General features: G+C 41.0%; 2 protein-coding genes across 11 annotated transcripts in view; both read right to left on the reverse strand.

Annotated features, from left to right (window-relative positions):
* LOC124119458 (sodium channel protein para-like) overlaps positions 1 to 16,201 on the reverse strand; it is a 116,304-nt gene that overhangs the window by 59,619 nt on the left and 40,484 nt on the right. The gene's annotated exons all lie outside the window — the stretch shown is intronic.
* LOC125384373 lies at positions 2,771 to 3,346 on the reverse strand. The gene has a single exon (XM_048403405.1). The coding sequence runs from the start codon at positions 3,344 to 3,346 to the stop codon at positions 2,771 to 2,773; it is 576 nt and encodes a 191-aa protein (XP_048259362.1).

Genomic DNA, 16,201 nt, shown 5'->3' on the forward strand with positions numbered 1-16,201 from the left:
ATCCCTTTGTACATCACGGGTGCGGCTGACCTGTATTAATACATAATCGTTGATGGAGATTTTCGTGAGTGAGTGAGTAAGTATGGTTTTACGCCGCTTTTAGCAATATTCCAGCAATATCACGGCTGGGCTTCACACATTGTACCCATATCGGGAATCGAACCCGGGTCTTCTGCATGACGAGCGAACGCTTTAACCACTAGGCAACCCGACCGCCCCGATGGAGATATAAAGTACATACAGCAAGTTTGTGTAGAAAAACAAAATGTTTTCACATCTGGTGTCACATAACGGACACTGGCCTTATACATGATCCAAATGATATACAACCAGCTGTGGATGTCTACAGGTCATAAAACAAAACAACCTGTGTCTGCACTTTAAACTGATACTGCTTACATTTAAATGGATTATCTCCCTTTTATGAACTCTCGGCACACAGGCGTGCATTATTAACGAAATAGTTGCAGCTATATCTGGCTGTTGCCACTCCTTCACCTGCAGCCAAAATAGTTGCAAGGTCACCATGACCTTCTTTCTGACTTCCGCCAGCGCGTGAGAACATGGCGTGTTGCGTAAAAAGAACGCTTAAATCAAAATAACAAATAATTAAATGATTTATATAAGTTATTGCCGTTTCTCCCACGACCGACACAACCACACAGAAGGAGTACATGCAGCATATACGTCTTTATGTGTAGAAACTTGCAATGAGATTTTGACAAACTGTTTTTAAAAAATACAGACGTTGATTACGGGGTTTTTTTAATCAAGAAAAAGAAACATACCTTTGGCTGCACGAGATATACCGGTTTGCCTGACTTTATTGGTGGATCAAAAGAAAGCCGTGGTTTGGTGGGCACACGCTTCAACACCATATGTTTAATTGGTCAAAAGAAGGAGCCAGTTCAAACGAGAGTATTGATGACGCAGCGGCTGCGGTACATTTAAAATGCATTGCAAGGACAATAAAATCCAAAATTACTTCTGAATCTAGAATACCATAAATATCAAAATAGGGATCTTATAATGAAAGGGAATTTTATACATCGGGCGACTCGTAGAGTCTGGGTTGAGTCATTGTACTTTTTTCAAATTTCTTTTACAAAACATAATGAACAGACAATTACTGGTTAGTCATAGATTGGAAAAAGGTCAGCGCGTTTCGTTTCGTAGCTCTATCACGTGTGTCCTTTGTGTCATCGTAGATCGTGTTATCGTTAACATTGCTGTCTTTGTTGTTCCTATCGTGATAAAAATGATCGCCCTCGGTATGATGATGATGACGATGACGATGATGATGACGACGACTGGGTTTTAAGCCGCTTTGGATAATAATAATAATAATAATTATAATAATAATAATAATAATAATAATAATAATAATAATGACAACTATGCAGATGATGTCGTTGATGATGCTGATGATAAAGAAGAAAAAGAGAATAACTTTCACTAACAACCTCAGCATTACTTGGGGGTCTACAGGCCCGACAAGACGATGACAACATCTTAATGTCAGCTTGACCCAGCAGCCATGTACTGTTAATCACGTGGTTTGTCCCCGTCACTGTCAGACGATGCCCGTTAAGACATACCTCCGGTCAAAAACCACACCAGACACCGCGTATTCACTTATTGTCATGGTAACAGGACACTCGACATCGAAGGTTATGGTGCTGGGAGTACGCTATCTACTGGAAATAGGTTCCAACACTAAATCACCAATGTTTCAAGACATCCTTCGTCTGTATTCAAAGAAATAATAGCACAACGGTTGCCAGAAATTATTTTCATTAAATTCATTTCATCACTAACGTTTGCCATGCTGTTCAAAATGGGTAAACATTTATGTCACGCATAATTTTTAGGTGATACTGAAAGAGACGAACACTTATGGTACTGTTGCCAGTATTGACATATTTTGAAAATTAATAAAGAAAATTATGTTGAAAAACACTTCAGGAAAAAAACCTAGGAAACCATAACTGCCACCAAAATAATAAATAAAAAATGAATAAAAAAAATATAAAATATAATAAACTTGATTTCATGCGAAGATGAACTTTTCCAATACCGGCTGTTAACAAACAACAAAATGCTGACACAGCTATACATATCTGTGGCCTCTGGCTACAGGCGGGTATAATGATTTCACAAGTCAATATCAGGAAGAATAACAGTATAGTTAATTGCGCGGCCTTGGAGGAAGCCAACACAGTCCAAGCATTATTAATCCTTTCTCTCATATACGATCAATTTTTATGGGGAAAACATATAAAAAGTGTAATCTCTCCGTCCACCCACCCACAAGTTGGTAACGAACCCGATGCGTCCCGTGTCTATATACACAACATTGTCATGTCCGGCTGTTATTGTCAACTCATCAATTAACATCCTCCCACTACTTCCGGTTGACGTATCTACAGTTATCTCCCTTGAACATTTACTGCTGACGTCGGCGATATGTCGCAATCGTGTGTATGTTATTTGTAAAGTGCCCTTATTTGAGCATTTATTGAGATGTATCAGCTTTTAAACCGTGGCTGGCCTTAGCAAATTGTTTCGATTGGAACGGTAAATGTGATTTGAAATCATATTCTTCACCATTAAATGAATGCTGTAAATCTGAAGGAGAGTACACGTCTCGTTTGTCATCGAACCATCGTCGTAATGTACTGACTTGGACAATCTTAATACATGGTGCCGGGGGGTGGGGTGGAATGTGAAAATGGGGTGTGGGGGTGGGGGTGAATGTAAGGGTAGATGGTTATGGGGAGAGCATGATGCCGGTGGGTGTAAGATGGGATTGGGTAGGGAGGGCATGGTACTTGGATGTGTGTGCTGGGTGGATGTATTTGATGATGGTGGTGGGGAGGGCATGGTACTTGGACGGGTGTGCTGGGTGGATGTATTTGATGATGGTGGCGGGGAGAGCATGGTACTTGGACGGGTGTGCTGGGTGGATGTATTTGATGATGGTGGCGGGGAGAGCATGGTACATGGGTGTGTGTGCTGGGTGGATGTATTTGATGATGGTGGTGGGGAGGGCATGGTACTTGGATGTGTGTGCTGGGTGGATGTATTTGATGATGGTGGTGGGGAGAGCATGGTACTTGGGTGTGTGTGCTGGGTGGATGTATTTGATGATGGTGGCGGGGAGAGCATGGTACTTGGACGGGTGTGCTGGGTGGATGTATTTGATGATGGTGGTGGGGAGAGCATGGTACTTGGGTGTGTGTGCTGGGTGGATGTATTTGATGATGGTGGTGGGGAGAGCATGGTACTTGGGTGTGTGTGCTGGGTGGATGTATTTGACGATGGTGGTGGGGAGGGCATGGTACATGGGTGTGTGTGCTGATACTGATACAAGGGCATGAGTAAGGGGATGTCATGATGGGGAGAACGAGCGATAGTGAAACAGGCAAGGGGGAGGAGTGTGTGGAAGATGGTTAAGATACTTATTATCTCGTATTGACACCCCCCCCCCCCCCCCCCCCCCCCCAACCCCCAAAACAAACAAACAAAAAACAAACAAAAAAACGATTAGGATAAACGTAAACGCTCTCAGTAAGACCGAAACAGCACAAACTGTTCACAGTGACGACAGATCTATGCATTCAACGGTTCAAAATAGCCTTCATTTTAATATATTATAACAGAAAGGAGCATCTTCATCCACTACGTGAGCGCAAGTTGCTGTCAGAATCTCTAGTAACTGTTACCCAGATGTTTCAAATCAATGGTGACTAGGAGCCCCAGTGATTAACCCAACCGCTCGCCTAGCAGTTCACATTGGTACTGGTGTCTGCATGGCAAAAATATGAGAAGCCATTCTTGGTGCCCCAGTCCCCTGCTCCTTAACTAATAAAGGCTGGAAAAGAACTCAAAGCACTTCTTCAATCTGTTGGTGAGACAGGTTTCTACTTCAAATCTGTGTGAGTCATCGCGAAGTAATAATTACTATCCTACGTACTCCGGTAATAAAATCCTTTTCACTGTATGAAAGGTTAAACGGCCACGCCGTCAAACCCAATAATCTAGTGCTGGGTGAACCGGAGGTTTGATCAACGAGAGACACCAAATAGCGATCGTTCAGCATCCCTCATCAAACTGTTAGATCCCAAGCAAACCAAATACGGACTTTGTTTGAAACTTCTACACTGTAGTCACGAAACTAACCGCGTGTTATAAACTCGACATTGCACCAAATACCGCCATTGTCTCAACCAACATCTCTGTGTAACTCCATACACTGTCGTCACGAAACTAACAGCGTGTTATAAACTCCACATTACACCAAATACCGACATTGTTTTAACAATATTTCTGTGCAACTCCATACACTGTAGTCACAAAACTAACAGCGTGTTATAAACTCCACATTACACCAAATACCGCCATTGTCTCAACCAACATCTCTGTGTAACTCCATACACTGTAGTCACAAAACTAACAGCGTGTTATAAACTCCACATTACACCAAATACCGCCATTGTCTCAACCAACATCTCTGTGTAACTCCATACACTGTCGTCACGAAACTAACAGCGTGTTATTAACTCCACATTACACCAAATACCGCCATTGTTTTAACAATATCTCTGTGTAACTCCATACACTGTAGTCACAAAACTAACCGCATGCGTTATAAACTCCACATCACACCAAATACGGTCATTTTCGAATCAGGAGCTCTGACGTCCAAACACCAAAGGCACAGAATTGACTGCGTCCGATATAAACTCCGCAGCACAGCATCACATTCATTACTTTAACCACGAGCTCTGAATAACTCCTGAGACCGTAGTCAGAAAACTGACCGCGCACGTCATAAACTCCGCATCACGCCATTTACATCCATGAATTAAAGGAATTCGTGTCACCTTTGACACTATCCAAATACTGACCTTTCAACGTCTCGTATAAAACTCCTTACACCACACTCAGATACTGACCCTCACCTCCAGTGTGACAGTACACATCACATAATTCCATTCAGGATTTAGACAAGGGTTTCGCGGTACTCCCGACAGCGCAATACAGCGACGCCATCGTCATATCTAACCCTTCAATGCCAGACTGGATCAGATCATGGCGTCTATCCCATCAATCCGACAGCGATCGACAAGAGGCTGTCGAAAGCTCCGCACTTCCGAGGGGCTGTATTTTTAAAGCAATATTACTCTTGACAAGCTCATAATACTATGTTAATCCTATTTTCTACTCCAAATCTGCGGGAACAAAAGCGTGTGCCTAGTTATCGATTAGTAGTACTGTTAGTCGTCATGGATAAACCTGAACAGTCTCCTATGCTTACAGAAACACAGTTCGATGCATAGACCGACGAGGGGGGTTGTCGTCGATGTCGTTGACGTGGGATTACAGTTAATGTAACGATACATCTGAGCAATTAGATTAGATACCGAAAAAGCTCAGACGTAAGAAATATATTTTTCGCGTCAGACTTAAATACACTGGGTAGGTATGTAGGTGAATGTTTGTTGTTTAACGAAGGCATTCAGTAATATTCCAGCTATATGACAGCAGTCTGTACATAACCGGGTTTTGACCAGACAATCCAGTGATTGACATCATGAGCAGCGATACTCAATTGGGATACGATGAAATGCATCAACCAAGTGTGCGAGCCTGGCCACCCGATCCCGTTAGCCGCCTCTAAGGGTTACATGAAGTTGGTAGACTAGTTACCACGGTAACAGGATAGCTAACCAGTTAGATTTGATAAGACTACATGTACTTCCATGGGTCGTAGTCAGTGACATTTAATTGTAAATGACTACTAACGATAAAAATACAGTGTAATCACATGTGCTGACTATTTTTTCAGAAACATTATACATAGAGAAGTTATTTTTATGGCCATATGACTTAAGAACCTATTCCTGATCAATTTGAAGTCAGTGTCAATTTCTCAGAACTGAAATATATGCACCTGAATTATTTAAAATATTTGCTTTAGTCATAAGCAGGAACGAAAATGTAGTGTTTTGTTGTTTAGTTTATAACACGACCTTGAGTCCTAATGATCCCGATAAATGTTAGTACTAATCACTTTTCGTAATGTCGTGTCACTTAGCCTGCTGATAACATGTATACGCCAGGGCCAATTACACTTGCTGCATTCTACAACGTAGTTGACATATTTAATACTCCTTGCGCCTAAAATGTGCAGTCAAATCGGACAAACAGTATATGCTAAGTTATGTGAGGCAACTGCCGAAATAACGCTTCTGGTCATGTGTTTACTATTTCATAAATGGCAATTCTACTCTGGCCATTTTTTTGTTATCTGTCGACATATAAACTTATTGTTCAATAACAGCGATGATGGTAATAGTGATACAATTGATAATAATAATAATAATAATAATAATAATAATATCCAAATTTACAACGAAGGCACACCTACTACTACTACTACTACTACAACTACTACAACTACAATTACTACTACTACAACTACTACTACTACCACTACAACTACTACTACCACTACAACTACTACACTACTTCTTCTTCTACTACTACTACTACTACTACTACTACTACTACTCTACTTCTACTACTACTGCTGCTGCTACTATTGCTGCAGTTATTGCTGCTGGTGGTGGTACTCGTGCTCAGAAGATAATTTAAGCAGATAATCTACATAATCAATTGAATTATGCTATTTGGGTTTATTTTAAATTGATTTAGTCATACTTGATAGAGGAAGACCCTGTATTCGTTCATTTCGATGTTCGGGAAAGGAGATTATGCGGTCACATGATTCAGAATACATATCGAACCGGGGATACTTCGATACAAACCTAGTTGTCGAGATAAACGTAGACTTCGAGACATTCGAAGATTTCGAGATACATGGTGAGCCTCCCTCTTTCTTCGCATGACCTTCATCATATGCTGAAGCACCCAATAGCGGCATGTGCCTCAACACAGCTACTTTAAAATATTCAGACATATGTCGGCGATGGAACAAAAAACTTGATTAACAACACAGCATAGAACAAAAAACGCAGCTAAAGGAATAACACTGTGGATTGATCCTGATGCATGCTGTTGTTTCTGCTGTCAGACACAACCAGTATCAGGCGGATTTACCGTGATCCCGCAAAGATGCATGCCATTCCCAAAGTCCCTTTAAAAAAACATCATGCATCGCGTATTCATAATTGCACGGGGCTCAATGCGCTGTGGCACGCAAAGCGTTCGTTTGCAGGGCATTAGGCAAAGTAGTATTGGAGAGGCAGGTCATCGTCTGAACACATCGACGTTCGTTTTTATAAAGCTCGACATACTGCTATGTCAAACAAGGTGGCTGGGAAACTGGCTCAGGCTTGCTATATGCATTGTGATTCATCTGTTATATCATAGCACACAGCGTGGTGCACGTCTTTCAACATGCTGGTGTATGATTTGTGAATTGTGTGGTTGGAAAACACATGGAACATTGGTTGCCAGGCAATTACAAGTATTGGAATTTTATGCTTATTTTGACATATTCATTGTCTTGCCAGCCAGAGGGGATTCCGTTTTAGAACAGGTCCCCAGCAACCCATGCTGGTCGTATAAAGAGGCGACTAAATGCATCAGTGGTCAGACTCGGTGACTAGGTCCATTGCGTGTCAATATCCCGACAGTGTCGGTCGTTGCTCATAATATCGATCGGTAAATTGCTGGTACAGTCTCGATTATTTACAGGCCGTCGTTATATAGCTGGAATATTGCTGAGTTCGGCGTTATACAAACAAACAAGCAAACAAACAAACAAACAAACACTGATGCTCAAGGCACCCACGAATCATATGACCAAAAGTAGCATGTATTCGTTTGACATGCGAACAATTCGTATGCCAACTGTTTCTGAGTATAACAAGTTTAAGGTAATATCAAAGGCTGTTCTTGTTTCTTTGTTTCTCCAACCCTAAAAATCAACCCGACTGTAGAGTTCCAAAATTGTGCTGCATGCCAACTTCGGTTCATCATGTATTTCCCGAGGTCTTTTCCATTCCGAAGTTGCACATTTTGATGTAACCCGCCCTCTTTGGGGAGGGTAGGCCGCGAAACCCTGGAAGGGCGCTAAATTACAATTTGGATTCAGATTGGAATGGTGGATCAATAAAAATATAAATCTAGTCCTCCAACTTAATAAAAGTGATGAGAAAGTTTTTTGTGTGTTTTGGGTGAGTGAGTGACGTTTTACGCAACTTTTGACATTATTTCCACCATGAGGAATCAAAAGTGGAATTTACACATGCGGGAAAAGGAAACAGGATAATAACAGTAATAATAAACTACAGTGAACTACATACTGGTCCAACGCGTTGTTACAGATGAAGTTAATAAATTATGGTAGATGTTGTATGTTGTGTGAAAGTGCAATACATCTACACGTGCTAAAATATTCATGAAGCGATCTTGATAATTGAAATCTACACCGCAAACGGGCTTGTCCAATATTTACATGTCAAAGGCCTTGCGAAGCTTTGATGTAGGAGTGCATGAATAACACACGGAACAGTGTAGTCTACTTCATTTACACGATTGTCATAAATGTTTATATCTTAGTATAGTTTAAGGTGTGTGTGTGCGTGTGTGTGTGTGTGTGTGTGTGTGTGTGTGTGTGTGGGGGGGGGGGGAGGGGGGGGGGGGGATGGGGGTGGTGGTGGTGTCAAGGGTGGCCCAGTCTCGTCTTAGGCGCCGCAATTCGCTGTGCAGAGATGCGACCCTTGGGCACGCCACAGAACCTATGATTGTTAAACCCAAATTACTCACTCACTATAGTTTAAGGTATTTATAATACACATGCATAGGCTGGGTACGGAATCCGGTTAAAAGACACTTATCGCAAAACTGGAATTCTTTGCATCATGACACTTTCTTTTAGGAATTTGTCATTTTAATGCGTGACAATATAATGCGTGACTATATTTTACCTACTACAACTAACTACTTTTCTATACACAAGTTCCTTTCACTCATCTGGCTGGCGCAGATTCACCCTTATTCTAGTGGATAGAGCGTCAGGCTGGACAGAGAAAGGTTGGTGGTTCGAACCCCGACCACGTCATACCAAAAGCGTTTAAAAAATGGTGGTTGTTGTTACCCTGCCTGACGTAAGGCATTATGGGGATAAAAGAAGAACGGTCAGTCAATAGCGGGGTCAGTATACTGTGTCTGCGTGGGGTATCCATGTTAAACTGCGGCATGGTACCTCAGAGGGCTCGTACTATAAAACGGCTGGAATGGTACAAGCAGTCACACGTTTTTTTACCTCTGCTAGGGTTACAGTAAGTTCTTTGTAAAGTGAGTGAAGTCCTGTTTGGGCGTTTCAAGACATTATATGGCTTGAATATTGTTAAAGCGGCGCAAGACCATATTCACCCTTTCCCCCAACGTTCGTAATAGCCGATGTTTGGTTTTACCCGAATTCACCTTATCCGGCTTCCTTACATACCAACATGTGTCACATCACTATGTGTAAATATCACAAACAGGCACTTCGTTTACTGTGGTCCAGTCGTGTACTCTTTTTTGTGACCAGGCCTCAACTAAGCTGGCGGGCAAAAGAAAGTATACACTTGACAACTAGATAGACCAATATATTACAAACGTTATTAAAACGTACAAGGCTGAAAACAATCGCCAAAACACTGCTAACTCAGGTCTGAAACACAAAGACGACACTCGTATCAAATGCACCACCATCGAATAACCATTTCTTGTTTAATATTTAGCCATCATCAAACATGGTCGATACTCCCTATTGCCCGGCAGTTAATACACGTTAGAAGTTGATATCCCACCTATTCGTCTGAACATATCATGCTTCTGTATACAACATTGTATACCGTGTGTATGTCCCCACATGAGATGATACCCCATCCTCACGCATTTGCAATGAAGAACAGATACAGTTAATGATATCGGTATTGATCTGAGTTGGTTTAAAGCTCTGGAGGGATGTTCCGACTCTTGGGATTCTCTGACCCGCCACACCGCTCGAATATCCCGCATATATCATTAGTTCTTTATTGATAAATCTACAGCGTGGTCCCATCGGACAACGGGGAGAGGATTCACTCAATGAAGATACAGCAAGTCACGGATACACGCTGCAGAACTGATATCGTCAATTACAGAAAACGCCTCTAATATACTCAATCCAGCAGCAACTTGCTACCGAGAACAAAGGTGCTTAGCCTAGCTTCGTGCTTACTCGAGCCGAAGACTTATTTAGGGTATGACGGATCCCGGTGATGTGGGTCAGACCGCTGCAATATCCTTCACAGAATAACAAAGTTATCTCAGTCAAATATGGAGATCGCACATTCGGAACCGTTTTGAATATTCGTTTAATTTGTCGAAGGGGATTTGGATTTTTAAAGGTGATCTTAAATTAGCCTGGCGATAATGATTGAAGTGATGTAATCGAAGTGGTGGTTTAAAGAGGCGATTTATTTTATCGATCAATAGATCTCATGATGACAGGCCGTATGGTTTCACCGGGAGAGGGGAGAGTGCGATTATGAGACGGCGGAAGTAGTTTTATGAGACATTCTACATTGCAATATGTGTTTATTCTGACAATATCATTTCAGATATGTTTATTGATACATATTGAATTGTAACTTTATGTGTTTTTTTTTAACATTTTGTTTAATGAGATGTGTTCAGGATTGTATTGGATCATGTGTTCAGCACAACATAGACAAACTTTATCGTCATATGTTTAGCATAACATAGAACTTTGTCGTCATGTGTTAAGCATAACACAGGAGAACTTTGTCGTCATGTATTTAGCACAACATAGAACTTTGTCGTCATGTGTTCAGCATAACATAAGGGACCTTTGTCGCCATGTATACAGAGAAATACATGGAGGAGATTAGTCGCCATATGTTCAGCATAACATATGGCAGCTTTAGTCGGTATGGGTTCAGTTTAACAAGTGGATCTTTCTCTCCATATGTTCAGCATAACATAGAGGAGATTAGTCGCCATGTGTTCAGCATAACACAGAGGAGATTAGTCGCCATGTGTTTGGCATAACATAGGGGATATTAGTCGCCATGTGTTCAGCATAACATAGATGAGATTAGTCGCCATGTGTTCAGCATAACATAGGGATCTTTGTTGCCATGTTGTCAGCAAAACATAGGGAATTTTAGCTGCCATGTGTTCAGCAAAACAGGGAAAATTTAGTCGACATGTTCGGAGAACTTAAGTCGACAGATCTTCAGCATATCATGGGCAAACTTAGTCGACATGTCTTCTTATATAGAACGAACGTTCACAAACGTGTACGGTGACATTCAGTCGATATAAATATACTACAGTTGATATTCATGATAACTAGCTGTTCAACAGTTAGCATGCAGAATTTCAGTCGACTCATGTATTCAGCAGTTTTCCCATCCTACTATAGATCGGGTCTCCGTCCGTGCCCTGTGTGTGTTTATAGCCCAGCTACTCCACGCAGCCTGCAGGATAATGTAATTGGGCAACTCGCCCCCTTTCCAGAACGCCCGACCCACGCAGCATGTATATTTCATGACAGATAGATGGCTGCCATCCCCCTTTTGTTGCGCGGGATTCAGGAGTCCATTGAGAGGGAATACGATACTCAGCAGTGAGGAACGCAGGAGGCAAATAAAATCTTATTTGGTACGCAGATTCAACATTTAAAAAAAAGACAGTTTTCGGTATTCAGGGGAGAGGGGGGTTGGCACCCTCGAGAACGGAAGGGTAGAAATGATGTGGATCTTTTCCATCCCGAAATAAACCAGAGATTATTTAACGAGTTCCGGTCACGCGGCATGCCATGTTAAAGAACCATGGTGGGATGTAAGCCTATGGAGGCTAGGTGAAAACTTTGTAACGTATAAAATAATGATATTGCCCCACGGTCAGAGTGGCTTATGGTACTGACGTTTGTTTGTTTGTATGTGGACAGACTATTGTCACAGGTTAACCTTACAAGGCCGCTTGGTTATTGTACATTAGTAGGAATCAAGTAATTTTCTTGAATGTTGATTGTTGGCTCTGTCCTTTTTTGTTGTTTGACCTTTTGTTGTTTAAAGACCCGCGAAGAATTGGTCTTCAGCAACCCATGATTGTAAGAGGCGACTTACGGGATCAAGTGGTCAGGCTCGCTGACTTGGATGATGCATGTCATCGTATCCCGATTGCGTAGAATGATGCTAATGATGTCAATCACTGGATTGTCTGGTCCAGATTATTTACATACCGCCATCATACAGCTGGAATACTGATGACATGCTTTACACATCTGCACTGCCAAAGATTCATGGATGTCGTCAACTTCATCATCGTCAACGTCATGCTGGTGTACGTCATCATCTTCATTATGACCATCATCATCAACATTCCTCAAGGTTATAGTTAGAAACCTTCAGTTAGCACAAGTTTAATGATGGGTTTACCGTTACATCCAATATCTCTGGCACGTCATATGAGTATATATACTCCTACTGACCCAGCCCAGTGTATATCATTTCATTTTAAACCTTTAATGCCGCAGGAATTACGTTTTGGCATCGATGGCAAAATCCTAGCGACATGACGCCATGGTATGAAATGAGTATTAAAATCTCTACCCTAGACACAAGTAATATGCAATGCAAGCACACGTTCCCATGTCAAGTCAGAAGTCTGTTGGAGGACAAGAAAGAGGTTCCTGTTGGTATGGCACTCTACTCCTTGTTATTCGAGCGTACACCTGTTTATTCAAATATTGGTCATCCAATATATTTGATATTCAGCAAATTATGGTTCCGCTTTCATGATTTGCCTCGCGTGATAACAGCTGTTAGCTATTGAGAACTGTATTATTTCCTGTCGTGGAAGAAACCGATATCAATATCGCTTGTCCACCAATATTTAAACAAGCAATGTGCGGAGTGCGATATTCAGGTTATATTAAATTCTACACCATCATGGGGAAAGGTTCACGCCTGCCACGTGCTTGGTGGCATGATGGCCCGGGAGCATTGGTATAGTGGTACTATATAGTGGTGAATAATTGGATGCAGTGGTCCTGACTGTGAATTATATGACAAAAGTGCCGCAGGAAGTAAATAGCATAACATGGGCGATCAATTACAATTATCAGTTATAAAATACAGTTATAATGGTAGTAAATACAAAGTGCACTGTTATGAAACAGTGTTACGGCGCATTGTTATGGCACAGTGTTATGTTACAGTGATATGGTACAGAGGTATACAACAGTGTTATTGCATAGTGGTATGACACATTTGTATTGTAAGTGATATTGTAAATTGTATTGTACAATGTTATGGTACAATAGTATGGTGCTATGGTATTGCACGGTGGTATTGCACATTTGTATTGTGTAGTGTTGTGGTACAGTGGTATTGTACAGTGTTATGTACAGTGGTATGGAACAGTCATATGGTAGAGTGGTATTGTACAGTTGCACTGTAGTACATACGTGGTATGGGCCGTGCTTACATACGGCGAGTGGTCGGTCATAACTTGATGTATATGGTACCTCGCATATCTTAAATAATAATCGACGATATATTGAATTACAGAGTATTAACGTACATATATCGAATTAAACAGTATTACTTCGGGTAAGTCAAAATAAGAGATTGTCATACAGGTTTTGAATTATATCACAATTAAGAGATAGTTACTTCACGTTACATAAACCAATGTGGGTGTGTATAAATAATATGGGCCCAGAATATTTAAAAGACTTGTGGTCGACAAAGTAGTAGAGAAAGTTATTTGTCACTACCACAAAATGGGTTTGGTAATACGTACATAAAGTTCGACGGTACGGACGTATGTGTACACACTGAACATCGCCTCCGGCCACACGTGGCACACATGTAATTAAAGCCAATAAGTTCGGTGCCATGGTAACGGGAATGGTCAGACTACTGCGAGTGGTATAACAAGCGCAGTGATCCTAAAGGTCTGCAGATAGAAAGCTCCTATCTCGAAGCGAAATAAACAGGTACAGAGACCGTATCAAACATTAGACCGCTTCCCTGAACCGCCAATTTTCTTTACAACACACATTTTTTTCCGAACACGTTTTTCTATCCAGTTTCAGTCAACAAAAACATTTTTTAGCCAAATTGTGTGAGGCAGGGCAGGCCATGCGTACCCTTTACGCTAATACCTAGAGTCATCAGAGACTTCAGGGAGCCCTTCATATAATGTTAACTGTTACTTTTGAGTCATGGAATCTGTTCGGATAATCGATATTCTTTGGTGTTGACGTTTCATATTTATTAATTCAGGTAAACAGATAAATAGTTCTCACAATTTAGAAATTGAACGTGGACGACATTATATTTAATATTCCTCGTGAATTTAGAAAATGTAAAGTTTGTAACTTAAACCATATCGAAAATGAATTTTTTTTTTTTTTATATCACTTTTTGTTAATTTGTCCAGCTTATAGCCATCGTAGGCAAAGTTACATAAAATCTTAATTTTACATCTTTCCAAATACTCTAAAGTTTAATACACTACCTTCATCGCAAGACCCTATTATCAATATGATTACAGCAAAGTACTTGTCTTATGCCAATGTTGTGAGAACACAAATACTCCAGCATGTATAATGTGCAATTATGTTAAAACTGCTTTTGTTAAAATAAAATAAAATTGTGTATTATATCTTATACTGTTTGCACCTTAATTGTATTTCGTCTGTACAAAAAGGCCCGTGGCCTACAAGTACTGAATAAAGTGAAGAATTCAGGTAAACCTGATCTTGGAAATATTGATATCTGAATATATATATTTGGTTATGAATATGATAATGTCACCATGTCTCTAAAATGACCAGTCGCACAGGCGTGACATGAGGACCAGAGAGCTAACAGGGTCTAACCAAGATTCGTAAAAAAATTAGATACCATTGAATATAATAAATATATGAGTACAAATTGCCTTTTAGAAAGTGCACAAATGTCACAAATGTTGTATTTGGGATATCATTTTTTAAGTAAAGTACAAATGAAATTACTTTTTGGGGAGTCCCATCCGGGATTCGAACCCACACACTCAGAGTGAGGCACCTTATCGTCAGCACACAATGTCTGCGATCTCCCCACTCAGCCGCCGAGACTTCCACTGTGGAAGTCCGACAACTGGTAGTTTAGATCAGGTACTTTGTGTCACTCTGAGAAGTGTAAATTGGCGCGGCTCTCATGGCTGAAAGCTATGCGTACACAACGCTGTAAGTAAGTGATCAAATGTAACACACGTTATATTTGGGATAGCACTTTCTTAGTAAACTACAAATATAACAGTTGTTACATGATAAATATAGTTAGGACGAAACACTTCTTTCGTACACCATTTTTTCAGCCACAGAACGCGAACCCCTAACCTTATTTCAGCACGTGTCAATGGGAAGAATGAACCTTTAATTTGGGTCTGTTGAGCGACAAACTTTAAAAAAACATGCCATAAAACCAGCTCTAAACACAATCAGCGGGTTCGCCGGTTGTTCTATTGTGCTTCCGAGATTTACGCTCTTTGTTGAAAAGACTACGAACCGACACCCAACCGACATCCAACCGACTTTGATGGAGCTAATAAGAGTTCTATCGAGGAAAAAAGGTAGTTCATCGTATTCTGATATTCAAATCACGTGTCAATGAACTGATATGGGTTCATTGGAGCAATTCTGAATTTAACTGAAATGGACAGCCGTCGTATCGAATATTTACTCCCTTGTTTCCAGGCTGATAGCGGGACGAATTGGAATTCTTGACATGTAACGATATTCTTCTCGCCTACACAGAACGGGAATTGGACATGGATGAGACTTGGAGAGAAGCAGCTGGGAGACACTGGGAAGGGGATCGGGGTGATGTTATTCATCCAACCAGCAGTGGGAGGATTAGAGGGGACGTAGGAGCATTTGGGCAAGATGCTATCGTAGAATAGATAGGGATGCGGAACGCAGACCATAAGATTTTGTAGGCTTCAGAGCAATGACAGAGACAGACAAAAGCGTGGGTAGGTCAGGGGGCACAGGGACATTCAGACACGAGATTCCAGAGACACAACGGGGTTCAAACAAGTTATATTGAGATGTAAGGTTGTTTTAATTTCAAGGGATGGAAGGGGATGAATTGTATTCAGACAAGATGGGAAACGT

This window comes from Haliotis rufescens, unplaced genomic scaffold (assembly GCF_023055435.1).
Source record: "Haliotis rufescens isolate VD_foot unplaced genomic scaffold, xgHalRufe1.0.p SCAF_3, whole genome shotgun sequence".
Classification (NCBI taxonomy): Eukaryota; Metazoa; Mollusca; class Gastropoda; order Lepetellida; family Haliotidae; genus Haliotis; species Haliotis rufescens.